Here is a 15,962-nt window from a genome sequence, read left to right on the forward strand (position 1 = left end):
CCTTTTTTGCCATGCTTTTGTCTGTGTTGTCCGTGTGTTTTCCCCCCTCCCCCCCCCCCCCTTTTTTTTTCCTTCCTCCACCAAAGCTTTGGATAATATGGTTCAGCAGATGTAAGTTACCAGATACAATTTGGGAGTAACTAGCTGAAATTTTTCGTATAATGACAAAAGTTGCCAAACTTTCTGAATGACCAATCCTCTTTCTTGTTTTCAAGTGGAACGACAAGTGTCTTCACAAGGAAACTTGTCTGAAAATGTTGTAAAGGTGATGTGACTTTTGTGCTCCTACTATAGTTTTGTAGATCACTGGCTATATATATGAGGGTTACTGGTCTTGGAAGTTGTGCTGATGGACAAATGCGTTAGAAAAAATTAGGTATATTAATCAACTATTTAGAATAAGATAAAAACAAGTTGACTATCGGTATAGCTGGTTACTTTGTGTTGTTTGCTAGATTTTGAAATACTGAGAAAAATGAAAATACTACCACTTGAATATCCGTAAGAGGTTTTCACAAAACTTAGTTGGTGATTGCTGTAAGTAAATATCAGTGCAGTTGTGGTCATTTCAAAATGTCTTACCTTCTAGAGCTATGAAGACGAGAGGAGGAATCGGTCAGAGCTTGAGATTAGATGCCAGCGTTTAACACTGGAACTGGCTGATAGCAAGCAGATGATTCAGCAAGGTGATTACAGACAAGAGAACTATGATAAAGTAAAATGGTAGGTGTCTCTATAGTTCAAGTGTTCTACTAACATACAAATATTAACAGATAAACTTCAGTGTTGATTGTCTAGAGTTTTTCGTTTGACTTTTGGCTTGCGCACACCAGAGATGTTTTTCCTTACCTCAATCCACTAGTGGTTCAATTATCTCCTGTAGCATATTGCGGTCATAAAATGAACAACATTTTGAAATCTGATGCATCAAATTATCTTCCTAAAAAGTTTATATTTAGGGATTTACTGTTTTCAGAAGAGCCTACAAGTCTCATTGCAATTAAAGAAGTGGGAGCTGTTGATGCCAAGCATCTTAGAATGCATACTCTTTTTTGGCTAGTTTAAAAGCAATAATATAACAAAAGGCTCTGTGCTCTACTGTGTGATGCCTACACAGTGAATTAAGATGGTAGAACCTTGAGAATTAAGATTTACAACTTAAGATATCCTTGTAACCATAAATTTGAAAGGGCTGTTATGAGTGAACTGGTTTAACTGCAGGAAGTTACAGTGTCTCCATTTTTAAAATACGGATTTTAACAGTTGTAGCCTATGCTTTGAATGCCCATCTTGTAAATGACAATTGCAAAATAGTGAGAATGGACTTTATTATAGAGTCATAGATGTATACTTCACAATCCTGCTCCTAAATGGCTTTTTCAGTGTGCTTGCAAATACAGGAAATCTGACTTTTGGCACATTTGTTGGGGAATGGATTCAAAAATGAGGATTATGAATAGAAAAAACCCTGTCAGCTCCTTAGTTACTCATACTGAATGAGCTCCGGCACAGTTACTGACACAAATGGCTTTGCCACTAAGTCACTTGAAGGAGAGTCTGTCTTCTGGGTAACCACTCACAGCTATATACGCTAAAACAACCTTGGAATCTACCTGGAAGCTTGTTGCAAATAGGATGGATTGATGCTATGGTTTGCTTGCCATGTGCAACTGGAACTTAAGAAGTGGATTGTAATAACGTTCATGTGAATGGCCCCAGTGTTAAACAGTGTACATTTAAAATAGTCTTGAGTTGAAAAAGGCATGAATGAGCATGCCAAAACTATATTTGAGAGAGTAGGTTGTATTCATCTGGGTAGGCACAGATGATGGTTAGGGGGAAGCACTGTTGGCATGGCTGTATGAGGATATTTGAGAGCATTGCAGGAGTTAATCGCTTCCAGGCTCATTTATGCCTGTGAAAATGCTATGTCAAATCTTCTAGTTCTGATGTACTATAAGTTATCTTAGTTTTAAAGCTCTGCTGTGCTTAATATAAAACTCATTAGCTTTTCTTCCAAACTGCACGCTCATAGTGGCTCATTCATTTGCCTGTTCTGACAGGGCCAGATAGAGTGGAGACATAGAGCTGCTTATTTGTGCATATGGAAAGCACTCTTATTCAGGACACCAACACAATTTTTGCAGCTGTGTCATGTATACTTTAAACATGAGAAGAGCAGTACAGCCCCTTCTGGTATCAAGGGACAGTATGCGAGGGAGGGCAGCAATTAAGAACAAGTATACATTGCTTTCTGTTTGACTAGGAAGATAGGAATGATGTTGCTTTAGTTTTTTGTCAGATTTCAATGTCTACAAAAGATTCAAGAGAATGTCATGGGAAATAGCATCAAAAGCTTGATAAAGCTAAAAGGGTGGACAAGGGTACTTACAGTTCATTGCTAAGAGGAGAAATGTATAGCCCAAAGTTATACTAAAGAATAATAATCAGAGGAGGATGACATAATTTAGGATGGGAGTTCAGGATTATTGTATTATAATTTAGGATTATTTTTTAAATGCTTAGAAACAAAGAAAATTCTTTCATATAATAACATACTGTTGCAGGTGTTAATAACTAAAAAAGGTAAGATTATCACCATTTGCCCTATGAGTGACTGGTTGGAAGAAGTCAGTGTCATGAACTGAAAGAAGGCTGAGGAATTACAAATGCACAGGAATTTTGTTCGTTAACACTTTATGTGTCTAATTGTTTCATTTTATTTTAACAGTGAACGTGATGTATTTGAACATGATTTGTCAGAACTCAGAAGAAAATATGAGATATTAGAGGTGTCACACAAAGCACAAGCTAAAGAAAGGAATGATTTGTCAAAAGAGGTAAATGTGAAGTGCTTATTTCAGCAATTGTCTACTTCTTCACCTTGGAAATTTAATTCTTTGTCTAATCAAGTCTGTCAGGATCACCTATAGGATCATGAAACAATTTAGATTAGAATGGTCCTCAGGAGATAACTGGTCCAACTCTCCCACGCAGTGTAGAGCCAGCTTAGGTCGGGTCACTTAGGGCTTTGTCAAGTTCGGAATATCTCCAGGGACTAAGATTCCGCCACCTTTCTGGGCAATCTGTTCCAGTGTTTGTCCACCCTCTTTGTGAAAAAGATTTTTTTTAAATCTAATGAAAGTTGTTGCAGCTTTTTTCTGTTGCCTCTTGCCCTGTCACTATGCACTTCTGAGAGTCTCTTTCTGTCATTCCAGTTGGATAAGTGAAGACAACTATAAGACTTTTCCCACCCAGATTTCTCTTCTGAAGGTTGATAAAAACCCACATTTCTCTCAACCCCTTGGACATCATGTGCTGCATCTTGGTAGAGGTTCTCTGGTCTTGCTCCAGTGTGTTAATATACGTCTTTATGAGAAACACAGAATGGGACATGGCACACCAAGTATAGTATCAAATGTACTGAACACAGGATAGTAATAACTTTCTTCAATGTATTGTCTGCGTTGTTGCTAATACAGCATAGGAGGGACTTGGCCTTCTTTGCTGCCAGAGCACACTTCTGTCTCACGTTTAGTTTGTTCAGCTGATATTTGCCTAACCAATCCATATTTTGCCAGTTTTCCCATACAGGTGTGTGGGAGATGGCTGAAAGCCATGCAGAGATCTAAGTAAATGACATGGACAGCTGTCCCCCCCATCCATAGAGCCAACTTTCTTGTCAGGTTTGCTAGGCACAGTTTGGCCATGCTAGGTGTTTCCAGTCACTTTTTCCTCTGTATGCATGGATATGGCTTCCTGGAGGATTTGCTTCATAATATTTGCAGGGACTGAGATTAGCTTTACCAACCCATAGTTCCATGGGTCCTTCTCCTCGAAGGTGGATTCTGGTCATCAGAAGCCTTCCTCGCTTGCTGTTGTCTTTGACAGCTTCTTCAGACAGATCTTTCAACAATCTTACAGCAATGTTCGCTATCTCCTTCAACACTGGTCAAGTGCTTTCCGTTTTTCCGTATGCATTATGTACATGCCATTTTCACAGAATTGTAGGGGTTGGAAGGGGCCTCTGTGGATCATCTAGTCCAACCCCCCTGCCAAAGCAGGGTCACCTAGAGCAGGCTGCACTTCCTGCACTCGTCCAGGCGGGTTTTGAATATCTCCAGAGAAGCAGACTCCACAACCTCTCTGCACCTCCGAAGTCTCTAGCCTAGTCTTCCTTAGCTTCAGCTTTCCAAGCTCTGCCAAGAAGCTCAGAACCTGGGAGGCCCAAGGGCAAAATTTACCAGTGAACGCTGAATGCTGTGAGTATGTTCTATCCCTCAGAAGGTGCAGAACTGGTTATAATTTGCTTTAGCTCTTTCTGACCAACAGTGACAGTAGGGCAGAGATACTGTATGGCTTATTTTTTGTTCTATGGTTTTTCTAGACATCAGTAGAATTCATAGTTTTTCTTCTTTGTGACTCTCTAGTAAAATAATAGTTCAGTTGCCTGAAGTTTCCTTCACTTTGCCCTTACAGAAGTTAGTTCTGTGTCAGGAATAGACAGACTGTTATTTTGGACCTCTGCTTTCTATGATACTACCTACTGATGAGGAATTCAGTGCTGCTTCCTTTTTGGGCAGGACTATCTACTAGGGTGATGGGCTGTTTTTCTCTAACATGTCTCTGTTAGTCTTTGAAAGTCTTTCTGCTGGGAAAATGAATAAATGCCTCTTCAGGCACAGAGGGTTTCTCATCTTTGTTAGGGTTCCAGTGAGTTCTGATCAGTTAGGTCTGTCACTTCACTCAGATCTCAGTCATTGCCGTTCTGGTAGCACTAGTGTTGCACAAGGGGATGTGTTTCTGATGCTTCAAAGACATTCCAAGAGCCAGAGGCCTGTCAGGTCAAGAGAAATGTCCCTTGCTACTTCTCTGTTCAGTGATTCATTCATCTAAGAGTCATGAATTGTGTTCAGTGATAGCTCCCTTACTGGGCATGTATGATAACTTTGGGGTCAAGGCACTCATATAGAGAAGGTTTCCAAATCCACTGCCTTGATCTGTAGGACTTCTGGTGGTTTATAGCAGTACAAGCTTCCATCACTCAGTATCTATTTTCACTATTTCTGCATCTAAATTGTTCGTAGGGAGGATTACTTCACTGAACTTCCAGGATTAATTATTCACCTTAATGAAGCTAGTTAGGATAGAATCATCCAAAACTAGTGGAATCACTAAGGGATATTTCACAGAATCACAGAATGTTCGGGGTTGGAAGGGACCTCTGTGGGTCATCTAGTCCAACCCCCCTGCCAAAGCAGGGTCGCCTACAGCAGGCTGTACAGGACCTTGTCCAGGCAGGTCTTGAATGTCTCCAGAGGAGGAGACTCCACAACCTCCCTGGGCAGCCTGTTCCAGTGCTCCGTCACCCTCAGAGGGAAGAAGTTCTTCCTCATGTTCAGACGGAACTTCCTCTGCTTCAGTTTGTGCCCGTTGTCCCTTGTCCTGTCGCTGGGCACCACTGAAAAGAGTCTGGCCCCATCCTCCTGACACCCACCCTTGAGATATTTATAAACATTTATAAGGTCCCCTCTCAGCCTTCTCTTCTTCAGGCTGAACAAGCCCAGCTCCCTCAGCCTCTCCTCGTAGGAGAGATGCTCCAGTCCCCTCATTTTCCCTTCGTCTAATGTAGGCTTGACTTTGCAACAGCTTTTCAGGAGGGAGGAGAAGCTTTTAGGGAATCTCAAAAAAGAAACTGTTTCAATTTATATTGTCATTTACTGATTATCAGATGATCTGTAGCTCTGTGCAATTTTGGTTCAAAAATATGACTATTTTTTAAGGCATGTTTCTGTATAGAAATCTTTTTGGGAAACACCGAAAGGAATAGAGAAATAATTGATTGGCTGTTCTGAATTTATTTGTGATTTTATTTTCTAATGTGATATGAAAGGGGCACTGCATGAGAGGGTTGTTCTTGACTTCTGTACAGATTCAGGCAAGAATCAAATGCAGGATCTTTGTGTGTTAGCACTTTGGCAGCTGAGTAAATGAGACCAGTTACGCCTGAGAGAATTCAGGGGAGGGTGTGTTCCTTAGTTTCTCTATATGACAGTGTTACAGGTAAAATTGTAGCTGTAAGTACCACTTTCAAGATAGTATTCCTCTGCCTAATTTTACAGGTAGCCGTAGAGATTCTCTGAAACACTAGGAAAGAAACTGAATTTCTGTTAGAAAATATCTTTTTTCTCCTCTTTTGTATCAGTTTGAAGGCTTTGTTAGGTTGTTTGTTCGTCAGTGTTCTAGCATTGTAAAAGGACATCAGAATGCAAGTTTGTTCTTAGCATAGAACAATGGCCAAAAAAGTATTGTCATGTACATCATGTTTGTATGTACACATCAAGCACTGCAGTGTAGCCACAAAAATGACTTTTTTTTTCGTTAACTTTATACTATATTAATCTAAGAGGTAATAAAAGTAATACTAATTTAAGGTAAAATACCACTTCAAACTGTGTCATTACTTGAATCGTCTGGAAGGTCTGTGGTGGTTTTTGTGTATGATGATACAGTATCACAAGTTGTAGACTGGAAGAGCATACCATTGTAACTGTTTATGCAGTATTTATTCCAGGGAAGGAAGAGTTGGAGGGGTAGTAACTGCTAGATGTCTTTCTTCATGTAGTAATCCATGATGTCTGTGTTCATTGTGAATATATATATGACTTGCTACTTGGAGAGAGAGGACAATTGTGTTTTTGTCTGAAATAAAGCAGAGTATAGGACAGGCATTTATACCTCACCCTCTGTGGTGCTCAGCAAGTGGGCAGATGGAGAGAAGCGTACCTTTAAGAGCATTTTGTTTAGTACAAATTTTCAGATGTTTAACTAGTTGCTCCATGTCTTTGACTGAAGTATCTCCCTTAAGTAACTTTTAGTCCTTTTATGGCTCGAGAAGGGTGAATTGTATCTAAAACATGTACATAATGTCTTTATAGCTTTGGGGACATATTTCTAACAGGTTATTAATTTATCATTCTTTGAACTTCGCATGCAACATCCTCAGGACCTTAAACAGCAACATTATTTAAGGTGATAAAACTGCAGTTTGCTGTCATGAGTAAGGAGTTGGGCCACTGCACCAGTGCCAGTATACTCTATGGCTGTTCACTGACGATGTTAACCTCAAATAGGTGGAGACTACGCTCTCCCACACCACTTTCTTCTTGGAGTAGTAAAGATGACTGATCTGATGATTGGGAAGGCTGTTACAGAGACTCACAAGATACTCGTGTTTCTACTTTGGCATCAGTTCATCCTTTTGTAGCAACACTAGGCTAAATGGAAAGTCAGAACAAGGCATGCATAACCCTCTTTGCCCTTGGTGCTAGCTTGGAACATTACCTTGTCCACAACAATCATGATATACTTCAGCCCAGAACTAGCAGTTTTACCATTTCTTTATGGAGCAATAATCACTCTGGTTCCCTTAAACTTTTCAGTTCTATTGCTGAGAATATTGTAGCCAGTATGATGACAGATTGGCAGCAAAACTTGACATCAGTATTTCTGATGTAATACTATTCAGTACTATCACTATTCAGTACTTCAGTACTATTTAGATACTGAGGTAGATTACAGGACATTATACCCCTTTTTCAGATGCCAGCTACCAGAAATAAATCATGAAAACTCATACAATTATAATTTTATTAAAGTCTTTTTTTAAGCGTAAAACTTCACCAACTTACATTAAACATAACAGTAAATAGAGTTTTTTGCTGCACGTGATTTCACAGAAGAGAGTTGAAATGAAATCACAAATATGTTGTACATAGGTCAAATACTTATCTTGAAGTTCATGTTAAAGTGTTCTTTTTAATGCCTTTTATAGCTGGCAACCATACAACAATCCCTCAACTTGTTGCAAAAAGATAAAGATTATCTTAATCGCCAGAACATGGAGCTTAGTGTTCGCTGTGCACATGAAGAAGATCGTCTTGAACGACTTCAGATTCAGCTAGAGGATGCCAAAAAAGCTAGGGAAGAAATGTATGAAAAATACATTGCATCCAGGTAAGTTATGGTGTGTTCGCTTCTATCAGTAGACAAGTTATTTAACTGTTTTGCCTTGTTTCTTGCACAAATCCTGTTTAATTAAAAATAATTTTAACTTTCAGAAAGTTAGTCCATATTTGTCTAACTAGAAACAGAACGCTTTTGTTGGGTCTTAATGTGTATCAGGAAATTACTTTTTAAACCTTTGATATAAGACCATAGTTGTGAAGATGTCAGCATTGAAGGTTTGTGGCAACTTTTCTTAGGTGTATATAGAAATCTATGAAGGTAACCAATTAATTACAAAAGAGAGAAAAATTCTTTAAAGTGCATATGTAACGTATCTTACCCCCCTCGTGTGTTTTATTAAAAACAGGACTATTTGAAAGACAATCTAAATTATTATTGCAGAACAAAATAAATTTAATTTTCACAAATGTTTAAAATAGGATATAGTATGTTTCGTATCAGCTATTAGAGCTATCGGTCTTTGATATCTTAAGTTTGAATACAGATTCTCTAAATGTATCCTTGAGAAGTACCTTGATCATTGTATGCTAGCCACAGTGGTAAATAGTGTTAAATCCTTATGCCATTTGAATTGGTACAGATATATGTATGGGATGTTGAACGGGAAACACTGTGCTATTCAGCTACATATCTTGCTACATATGTAATACCATTTTTCATAGAATCACAAAATATCTCAAGTTGTAAGGGACTCATAAGGAGCGTCGAGTCCAACCCTCTGTTTCCCATGGGACTACCTAAAACTAAATCATGACTAAGAGCGTTGTCCACTTTAAAACCACATTTAGATTTTTCTTATTCAGAGTTCAAAGTTATCCAGTTCATGTTATTTTCCTACATCTAGATGCCAGAAAATGTAATTTCAATATATATCCCAAAGTTACATAAAGTATTTGCCTGTACCTACTTCATTAATGAACATGAAACCATTTTTTGGTTAGTACTGTCCTTAAAAAAACACCTGTGGATTCAATCAATAAGTTTAGAGTATGAAGTAGGTTCAGTTTCTCTGCAGCTGTTTCCTTCTGTTTGAATCAAGATGGAACTGCAAACAGCATCTATAAATCTTGTGTCCTTCTATAACTAAGATGAAGTGTGCTAATATGACTCACCTGTAATACAACTACAAGAAAAATTGTTATCTAAATGGAAATAGAAGAGCACTCTACTGAAATTATCAGCTGTGGAGTTCCAGCCCCTATCAGAAGTGCTTTTAATACTATTTTTCCTTTTAATGCAGTCACTTAAACTTTTTTTTTTAATCTGTTTTACATATGTGCATCTCAGAACTATGTTCACCTGGAACTTCTGCACTTCAAATACATTTTCAAGACTTGCTTTTAAAGGAGGTTTGAAAGAATCATGTAGGTCTGAGCAGTCTTTCTCTAGAAATGTGCTTGTAAGCAGTGACTTGTAGCTAGATTTCTATTTCTAGAAAACCACACTGAAATCCTTATCCTCCAGTGATAATGTAGAGGCAGTCTTACAGATCTGTCTCCATTTGAGGAGCCTAGAAAGAGATGTACGTAGCTTGACTCTACCACAGTTTGGGATACTGTGCAAGCTTCCTTCACTGTCCTCTGGAATGTCAGAGATCTCTGTCTCTTGCATTTCGATACCAACTAAAGAGAAACTCTGTGACTCTTACTTTGCCTTAAGAGATCTTCATACTGTCATTTGGATTCTGTACTGGTACCAAATCTCTCTCTTGACATCATTGGTATTGGCGACTCTCTTCATGATGCTAGTTTTAATAGGGCAGATATTGACTGTAATGAAAATGCTGGTATGTCCGCTCTTGTCTAGTGATCGTTACTGTCTTTTGCAGGGACAATACAGTGTAGCAGAGAAGACGGTGTAGTGTATCAAGCAGCATATGTAAGACTGCACTGCAGCTTGGGCAGCCTAGGTTTTGTTCAAGGTTCTGCTGCTGACCTGCTGATGAACTTTGAATACGTCATTTCATAATGCAGAAATGTGATGTAAAATATAAAAATGTTAATGTAAGGTTTATTTTGTAATATGGTGGTAATAGTATCATTTTGTAAACATTTTAAAACTCGCATGTGATCTGCAATATTGCAGAAGCTGTCCCTTCTTTACATTTTCCCACACACATGTACACACTTTGTGTACATCTTCTGAGACTGCATCCCATAGTGGGGATTCCCATCTATTCATCAATTTAAATCATCCATCTCTCGGGTTAAATATGTACTGTATCAGGTTTCTTACAGAGAGCTCTACAGAATCCTATTTGTTTGCTAGGTAAATTAGGGAGGTACAAAAGTAGAGCAGGAGAAAACTGTGCCAACTAATGGACATTCTACAGTCCTCCGTGCTTCCTGGAGGTGACATCAGTTTGGATAGTAAGCTTCTATTTGCTGCCTTTTGAAGAATTTGAACTTTTTAATGCTCGCTTCACATCGATCTCTTTTGGTTGCTGTAGTTCAGGAATGAAGATGATGAAAATAGGGCCTGTTGCAATAGGACAAGGGGTAATGGTTTTAAACTTTTTAAAAGAGGATAGATTCAGACTAGATATAGGGAAGAAATTTTTTATGAGGGTGGTGAAACACTGGCACAGGTTGCCCAGAGAGGTGGTAGATGCCCCATCCCTGGAAACATTCAAAGTTAGGTTGGACGGGGCTGTGAGCAACCTGATCTAGTTGAAGATGTCGCAGCTTTTTGCAGAGGGGTTGGACTAGATGGCCTTTAAAGGTCCCTTCCACCTCAAACTATTCTATGAAAACAAACCCAAGTATCTATTTCTAGGAATAAAGAATAATTCACCCTCTGGTCACCGTCAGCACTGCTGGCATTGGGGTACTGTAGTTAGAAAATTACAGACTTTAGGAAACTGAGGGATTAGCCTCCCAAATTTTAAAAAAGAGACACTTTAAAATATGTTGAGATGGTAGCAAGATGAATGGCAGCAGCTGATAGCTACAGTTCTTGGGGATCTATGTGTAAGCACAGACCAACACGAAGGCTTTCCCTTTATATCTTTAATCTTAAAACACAATCCATCGTTGTATTGAGATGCTCAGATCATGTTTAGTTTATTTGCAGTATAAAGCCTTATGAATAATAGGCCTGGAAAGCTCATTGAAGCCTACAGCCTGAAGAAGACGAAACAACTTGATAAGGCAAAAACATTTTTAATTACTGCTTGAGCAAAAGGCTGTAACTGCAGATCAGGAATAAAAATTGGAAATGATGGTCTTTTGCTTCAGCAGCAACTCGGTGTTTATTAAAAGGCATTGATAGGGCAGTCAAGTTATATATTCATAACATGGTCTTTACTATACCATTTGTTCATTTTAGTCATCATAAAGATAAGCGTCACTTTGAACTGTGTTCTGGTGATACCACTGTGGGTGTTCAAGACTGTTCTGGATTCATCTGATTTTTTCAGTGAAATTTCCTGACTTCTGATAGTATTACCAAGGGAGGTAAAGTGTAATTTCTGCAATGACAGAAATTTCTTTTTGGCAGGTAGTACTGGTAATAGCAAATTGTTTAAGTACCAAGATAATGGGGATGCTTGTTGATTCTGCACATAAGAGTTGTATCCTGATCTTCAGCACTTTTTTTTGCTACATATTGAGCCATATGACATGTAAGGAACACACAGTTTCTGATGGGGACGTTACATTCCAGTCAGCGTGTTTGAGGTTTTGGTTTTTTTTTAATTGTGAACTTCTTCATTGTATCAAAGATCTTCATGAAGTATTTTGCTGTAATGTGGCACACTTGAGGAAGCAGAGGGGCCAGCTGAAATTCAGTATATCAATAAGAAGAAAACAGGAAAACCTCGACAGAAAGCATTCTGACATTTAAATATTTTAGGGGTTTTAGTTAATGTGAAGGAGGTTTTGGCCAGCTCAGGTACTGATTTCTAAAAAAACAATTGGAAATTGGAAGAAATCTAAAACCTTTCACAGTTGTAATTGCGCATTTCTTCATAAACATTCTTTTATTTCCAAACCTGTAATTTCTACCAGTTGCTTCACTGCTGATTGATTATTCTTGAACTATGCTTAACCAGATACTATAAGATTTTAACATGCCTTAGCTGTTAAGTAATTACAATATACCCTTTTTTTGTAGTTCTGTAGGAGAAATCCTTTATGGGATTCCCTGCAATCTGTCATGGGCTTCCAAAGTTACAAGAAGATGCCAATATTACTCTGAAATTAAATTCTTTTATCCTGTAGTCTTCTGATATCTGCTGCTTAAAAACTTAAGTATATATTTTAATTAAATTATGTGTCACATTGACAGGATAAATTCCAGGATGTTGGGGTTTTTTGACTTCACAAATCTCCACAGCATGTAATCTTCGGTGTTTCTTGTGATGTTTTTTCCCTGTATGAGGTGCAACTAGTACACAACAAAGTGTTATAGTAGCATGGCAGTATTGTAAGTTAGCAAGATAATCAACCCTTACCCAGTGATGAAGAAGCTGGAAACCTTGGAAAATGAGGGGTTTGTTTGTTTGGTTTTTTTTAAGTGGTTAACTAACGTAAACACTCATGTAGAGGCTGACAAAGAATTTCTGGAAGAATGTTAAGCATAATGTGTGATTAATCAGTGTCAAATTAGTCGAAAAAACTCAAAACAGTATGCAGAAAGCTTTTATTTATTCTCAATTAAATATTATTTATTCCTGACTGATTTTGCACTCAATTTGTATGAGAACATAGGCTAATATGTATTTCAAGCAATGTGGGAGGAAAATGAGTAAGAATTGAAATAAAATGTAAAATCAAGAAGTGCTTTACTGTACTTGTACAGCTGTACCTGAAGTTTTGATATTTTGACCAGTGCAATTATTTTTAAATTCACACATTGTGTTTTGCTGATTTACAGAGACCACTATAAAATGGAATATGAAAAGAGATTACATGAAGAGTTGGAACAAATAAGGTTGAAAACAAATCAAGAAATTGAGCAACTAAGAAGCACTTCAAAAGAGATGTATGAACGTGAAAACAGGTAGATAAGATGCAGGCAATAACCTAACTGGGCAAAAATGACAAAGTACGGTTTTGTGGTTAGGTATAATTCTAGTTGATTGGCTCTTTGAGAGGTGATCAGAATGTGAGAATTTAAGTTCACATATAAAACTGATGAAAATCTTGTAAAAATTAAATTGATACTTGTACAGTAAATGTATGGTGTTATATTTATTATTAAATGATGGACATCCAACATTGTCAATGAAAAGTATTATTAAAATTCATATTCTAGTTAAATATTACTGGTTGGAAGTTTGTTCAGATGTATAGTGTTAGTTAATTAATACAAAATGTGTTGGTTTACCTGTCATGCTATACAAGTAATCTTGAAAGCGTGCCATGAAACCAGAAGAGAAGGTGTTGATGTAGAAAGTAAAGCAGAAAAAATGAGGGGAAACCAGTAAGATTTAGACCTTTCTAGAATAAATCTATTTGAGATTTTTTATAGCATTATGATTCAAAAAAGCATTGATTTCCTGTAAATTATTATAAAATCCTCTTTTGAAGAGGATCCCAATCCTGTGAAGACCTGCATATTGAATTTTGTATGTGTGTCATCTTGTTGAATCCCATGGAATTACATGGAGAGTTAGTTACATGTGTAAGCCTTTAGGGATTTAAGGATTTAGACTTTTGGCACTGGATTTCTTTTTGACTTTGTTTTTTGCCACTTTTATTCCTTTAAAATGTGAGGAGTGCTTAATAATTCATTACAACTTCATTGTAGATGTCCTGAAAATGTCTTGTGTGGAGCAGGAAATGACTGTAGTAAAAAGACATTTGTGGCATCAGCTCTGTTCCTCTAATAGGTAGTTTTGTTACTGCTTGCAAGAGTGAAAAATGAACATGACTCCTGCTGTCTGTCTTCCAGTCAACTGAAAGGTTCTAATTAAAAAAAAAAACTACATCATTGTGTAGTTTTGCAAGTGTGAGTAAAATACATATACACACATACACATACATCCACACCACTTCCTGTATTCAAATCCATTCTGAATTACAAAGTATGTATTTAAACCTCCGCTGTTGGTGGAGATTTGACGAGGGTCTGTATATCATTGAGAAAGCTACTGAAAGATACTTCATTTGTATCTGGAACCAATTTACAGCAGTTTTATTCCTCATTTTGAAGTAATTACTTCTGAAATGTAAATCCCTTAGATTTGACCTCAAATTTTGCAAAAATGGATTTTTAGTGTATGGTCTTTCTATATAAAATACTAAAAAAATTCCACTGTAAGACAGTGCTTCCCAGTCTGAGGTACCCCTCAATGGCGAGACAAACGGAACCCCACATTGTGAGCAAAGCAGTTTGCAATGAAGTTGCGTGATATGACGAGATGCTGATTGTGACTGAAAATAAAGCTGAAATGCTGGTTTCATCTTCATCTTTCATCATGGAATGGTATTGCAGCTACGCTCATCTAATATTCAGTTGTTCTTGCCACTTTGCCAAGCCTGAGGGGCCTGATGTTTCTTTTGAATTTCTTGCATTTACCTTGCGCTTGGATGGGTCAGTTCAAGAAGCTAAAATGGGGGTAAGGGAACCAACAAAAAGGTGGTGCTTTCATGCTTTTTTTATTTGGGATCAGTTTCACTTGTTTGGTTGTAGTAAGCATTGGCTACGTTTGCATTTGCAAGCATGAGTGATTTTACAGGGCACGTGAATGTCTGCATGAGGTTTGACTTTAGATTAGCTGTAGTCTGTTCCCATAGATCAAACACAGTTTAGTAGTTTTGAGCATGTTGGATGCTCTTTCTGAGCATGTCTTCTGGCTTGGGTCAATCTGACCGGAATCCAGTTTGTGCACTCTAGAATAGTTTAGGGACGTGAACTGAAGGGCAATAAATGGCAGTTGCTAAGAGGTTTATTTTGAAAGCTAATAGAGATGCCCTTGTGCTTCTGCTTCCCCTCCCCTGCCCTCATTCCAACTTTTTTTTTCCCCCATACCTGTTTATGAGTCTGTAGGTAGTATTAGAAGGGTGCTTTCACTTGTTTGACGGGCTTGCCTGATACCTGATGGTACATATGGCCTGTGTGTGCAGCCATCATATCAGTGCTTTGTGTCTTCTAAAATCACAGTCACACAATCTGAAAACTGGCAGTGTCGCTACCATGTTTCATAGCTCTGTTGATAATATTTCAACAGAAGTTACATCTGTGATTGTCATCTTGTTGGTTGAGCATTACCTTGCTTGTGTCCTTTTTCCTTCTATTTCATTTTCAGTTGATTGGCTATTCAGTTAAGCAAAATAGTTTAAACTAGTCGCTGTATATCTCCTACCACTTAATTTTTATCCCACTTCCGTTACTCTAGTCTGAAGGATACAGCGTTGCACTCCCACTCTGAGACATAATGTGCTTGTTCTTAATGCTATTAACAAAATTAATTATCACAATCTTATATTTTGATATGAGTCAGTTTTAAAGAATCTGCTCTCAAGATCAGTCCCTGAATTTCATTGGTAAATTCTGCAGTTCAGTAACTCAATTTTTAAAGAAAAATTTGTTGTCTTTCTCTCATAGCCAGTTAACTGTTGCATAATTCTGATCTTGATTCTTCATAAGTAACTGTTTCCCGTTTGTATAGATTACTTTGACTTCAGAAAAGTACCATCGATAACATTTCCTTAGTCTAGAAAATAGTCTTTCATCCAAAAATTACATACCTCTTAGTGGGGCTAAAATGACCTAAGATAACATCTACATGGGTTTAAGTTCTCCATTCATGTCTATATCTTGACTTTTCTCTTTTCTTCAAAATTTGCCTGAGACTAGAATTTCACTTTGCTTTACGTCAAAAAGTTCCTGTGATGGAGGGGACTAAAATGTTTTTGGTGTTTGCACTAAAATGTTTGTGTTATTTTACGGTTCTGTGCAGATCAAAAATGATGCCAGCAGTAGAAGCC

General features: G+C 37.7%; 1 protein-coding gene across 1 annotated transcript in view; it reads left to right on the forward strand.

The window, feature by feature from the left end:
• The window catches only part of PIBF1 (progesterone immunomodulatory binding factor 1), a 124,506-nt gene that overhangs the window by 19,764 nt on the left and 88,780 nt on the right, over positions 1-15,962 (forward strand). The window contains exons 6-9 of the mRNA XM_075422957.1: positions 590-723; positions 2,732-2,840; positions 7,835-8,016; positions 12,904-13,029. Of these exons, the coding sequence (XP_075279072.1) occupies positions 590-723; positions 2,732-2,840; positions 7,835-8,016; positions 12,904-13,029 (551 nt within the window). The remainder of the gene's footprint in view (positions 1-589; positions 724-2,731; positions 2,841-7,834; positions 8,017-12,903; positions 13,030-15,962) is intronic.

Source organism: Opisthocomus hoazin, chromosome 1 (assembly GCF_030867145.1).
Source record: "Opisthocomus hoazin isolate bOpiHoa1 chromosome 1, bOpiHoa1.hap1, whole genome shotgun sequence".
Lineage (NCBI taxonomy): Eukaryota > Metazoa > Chordata > Aves > Opisthocomiformes > Opisthocomidae > Opisthocomus > Opisthocomus hoazin.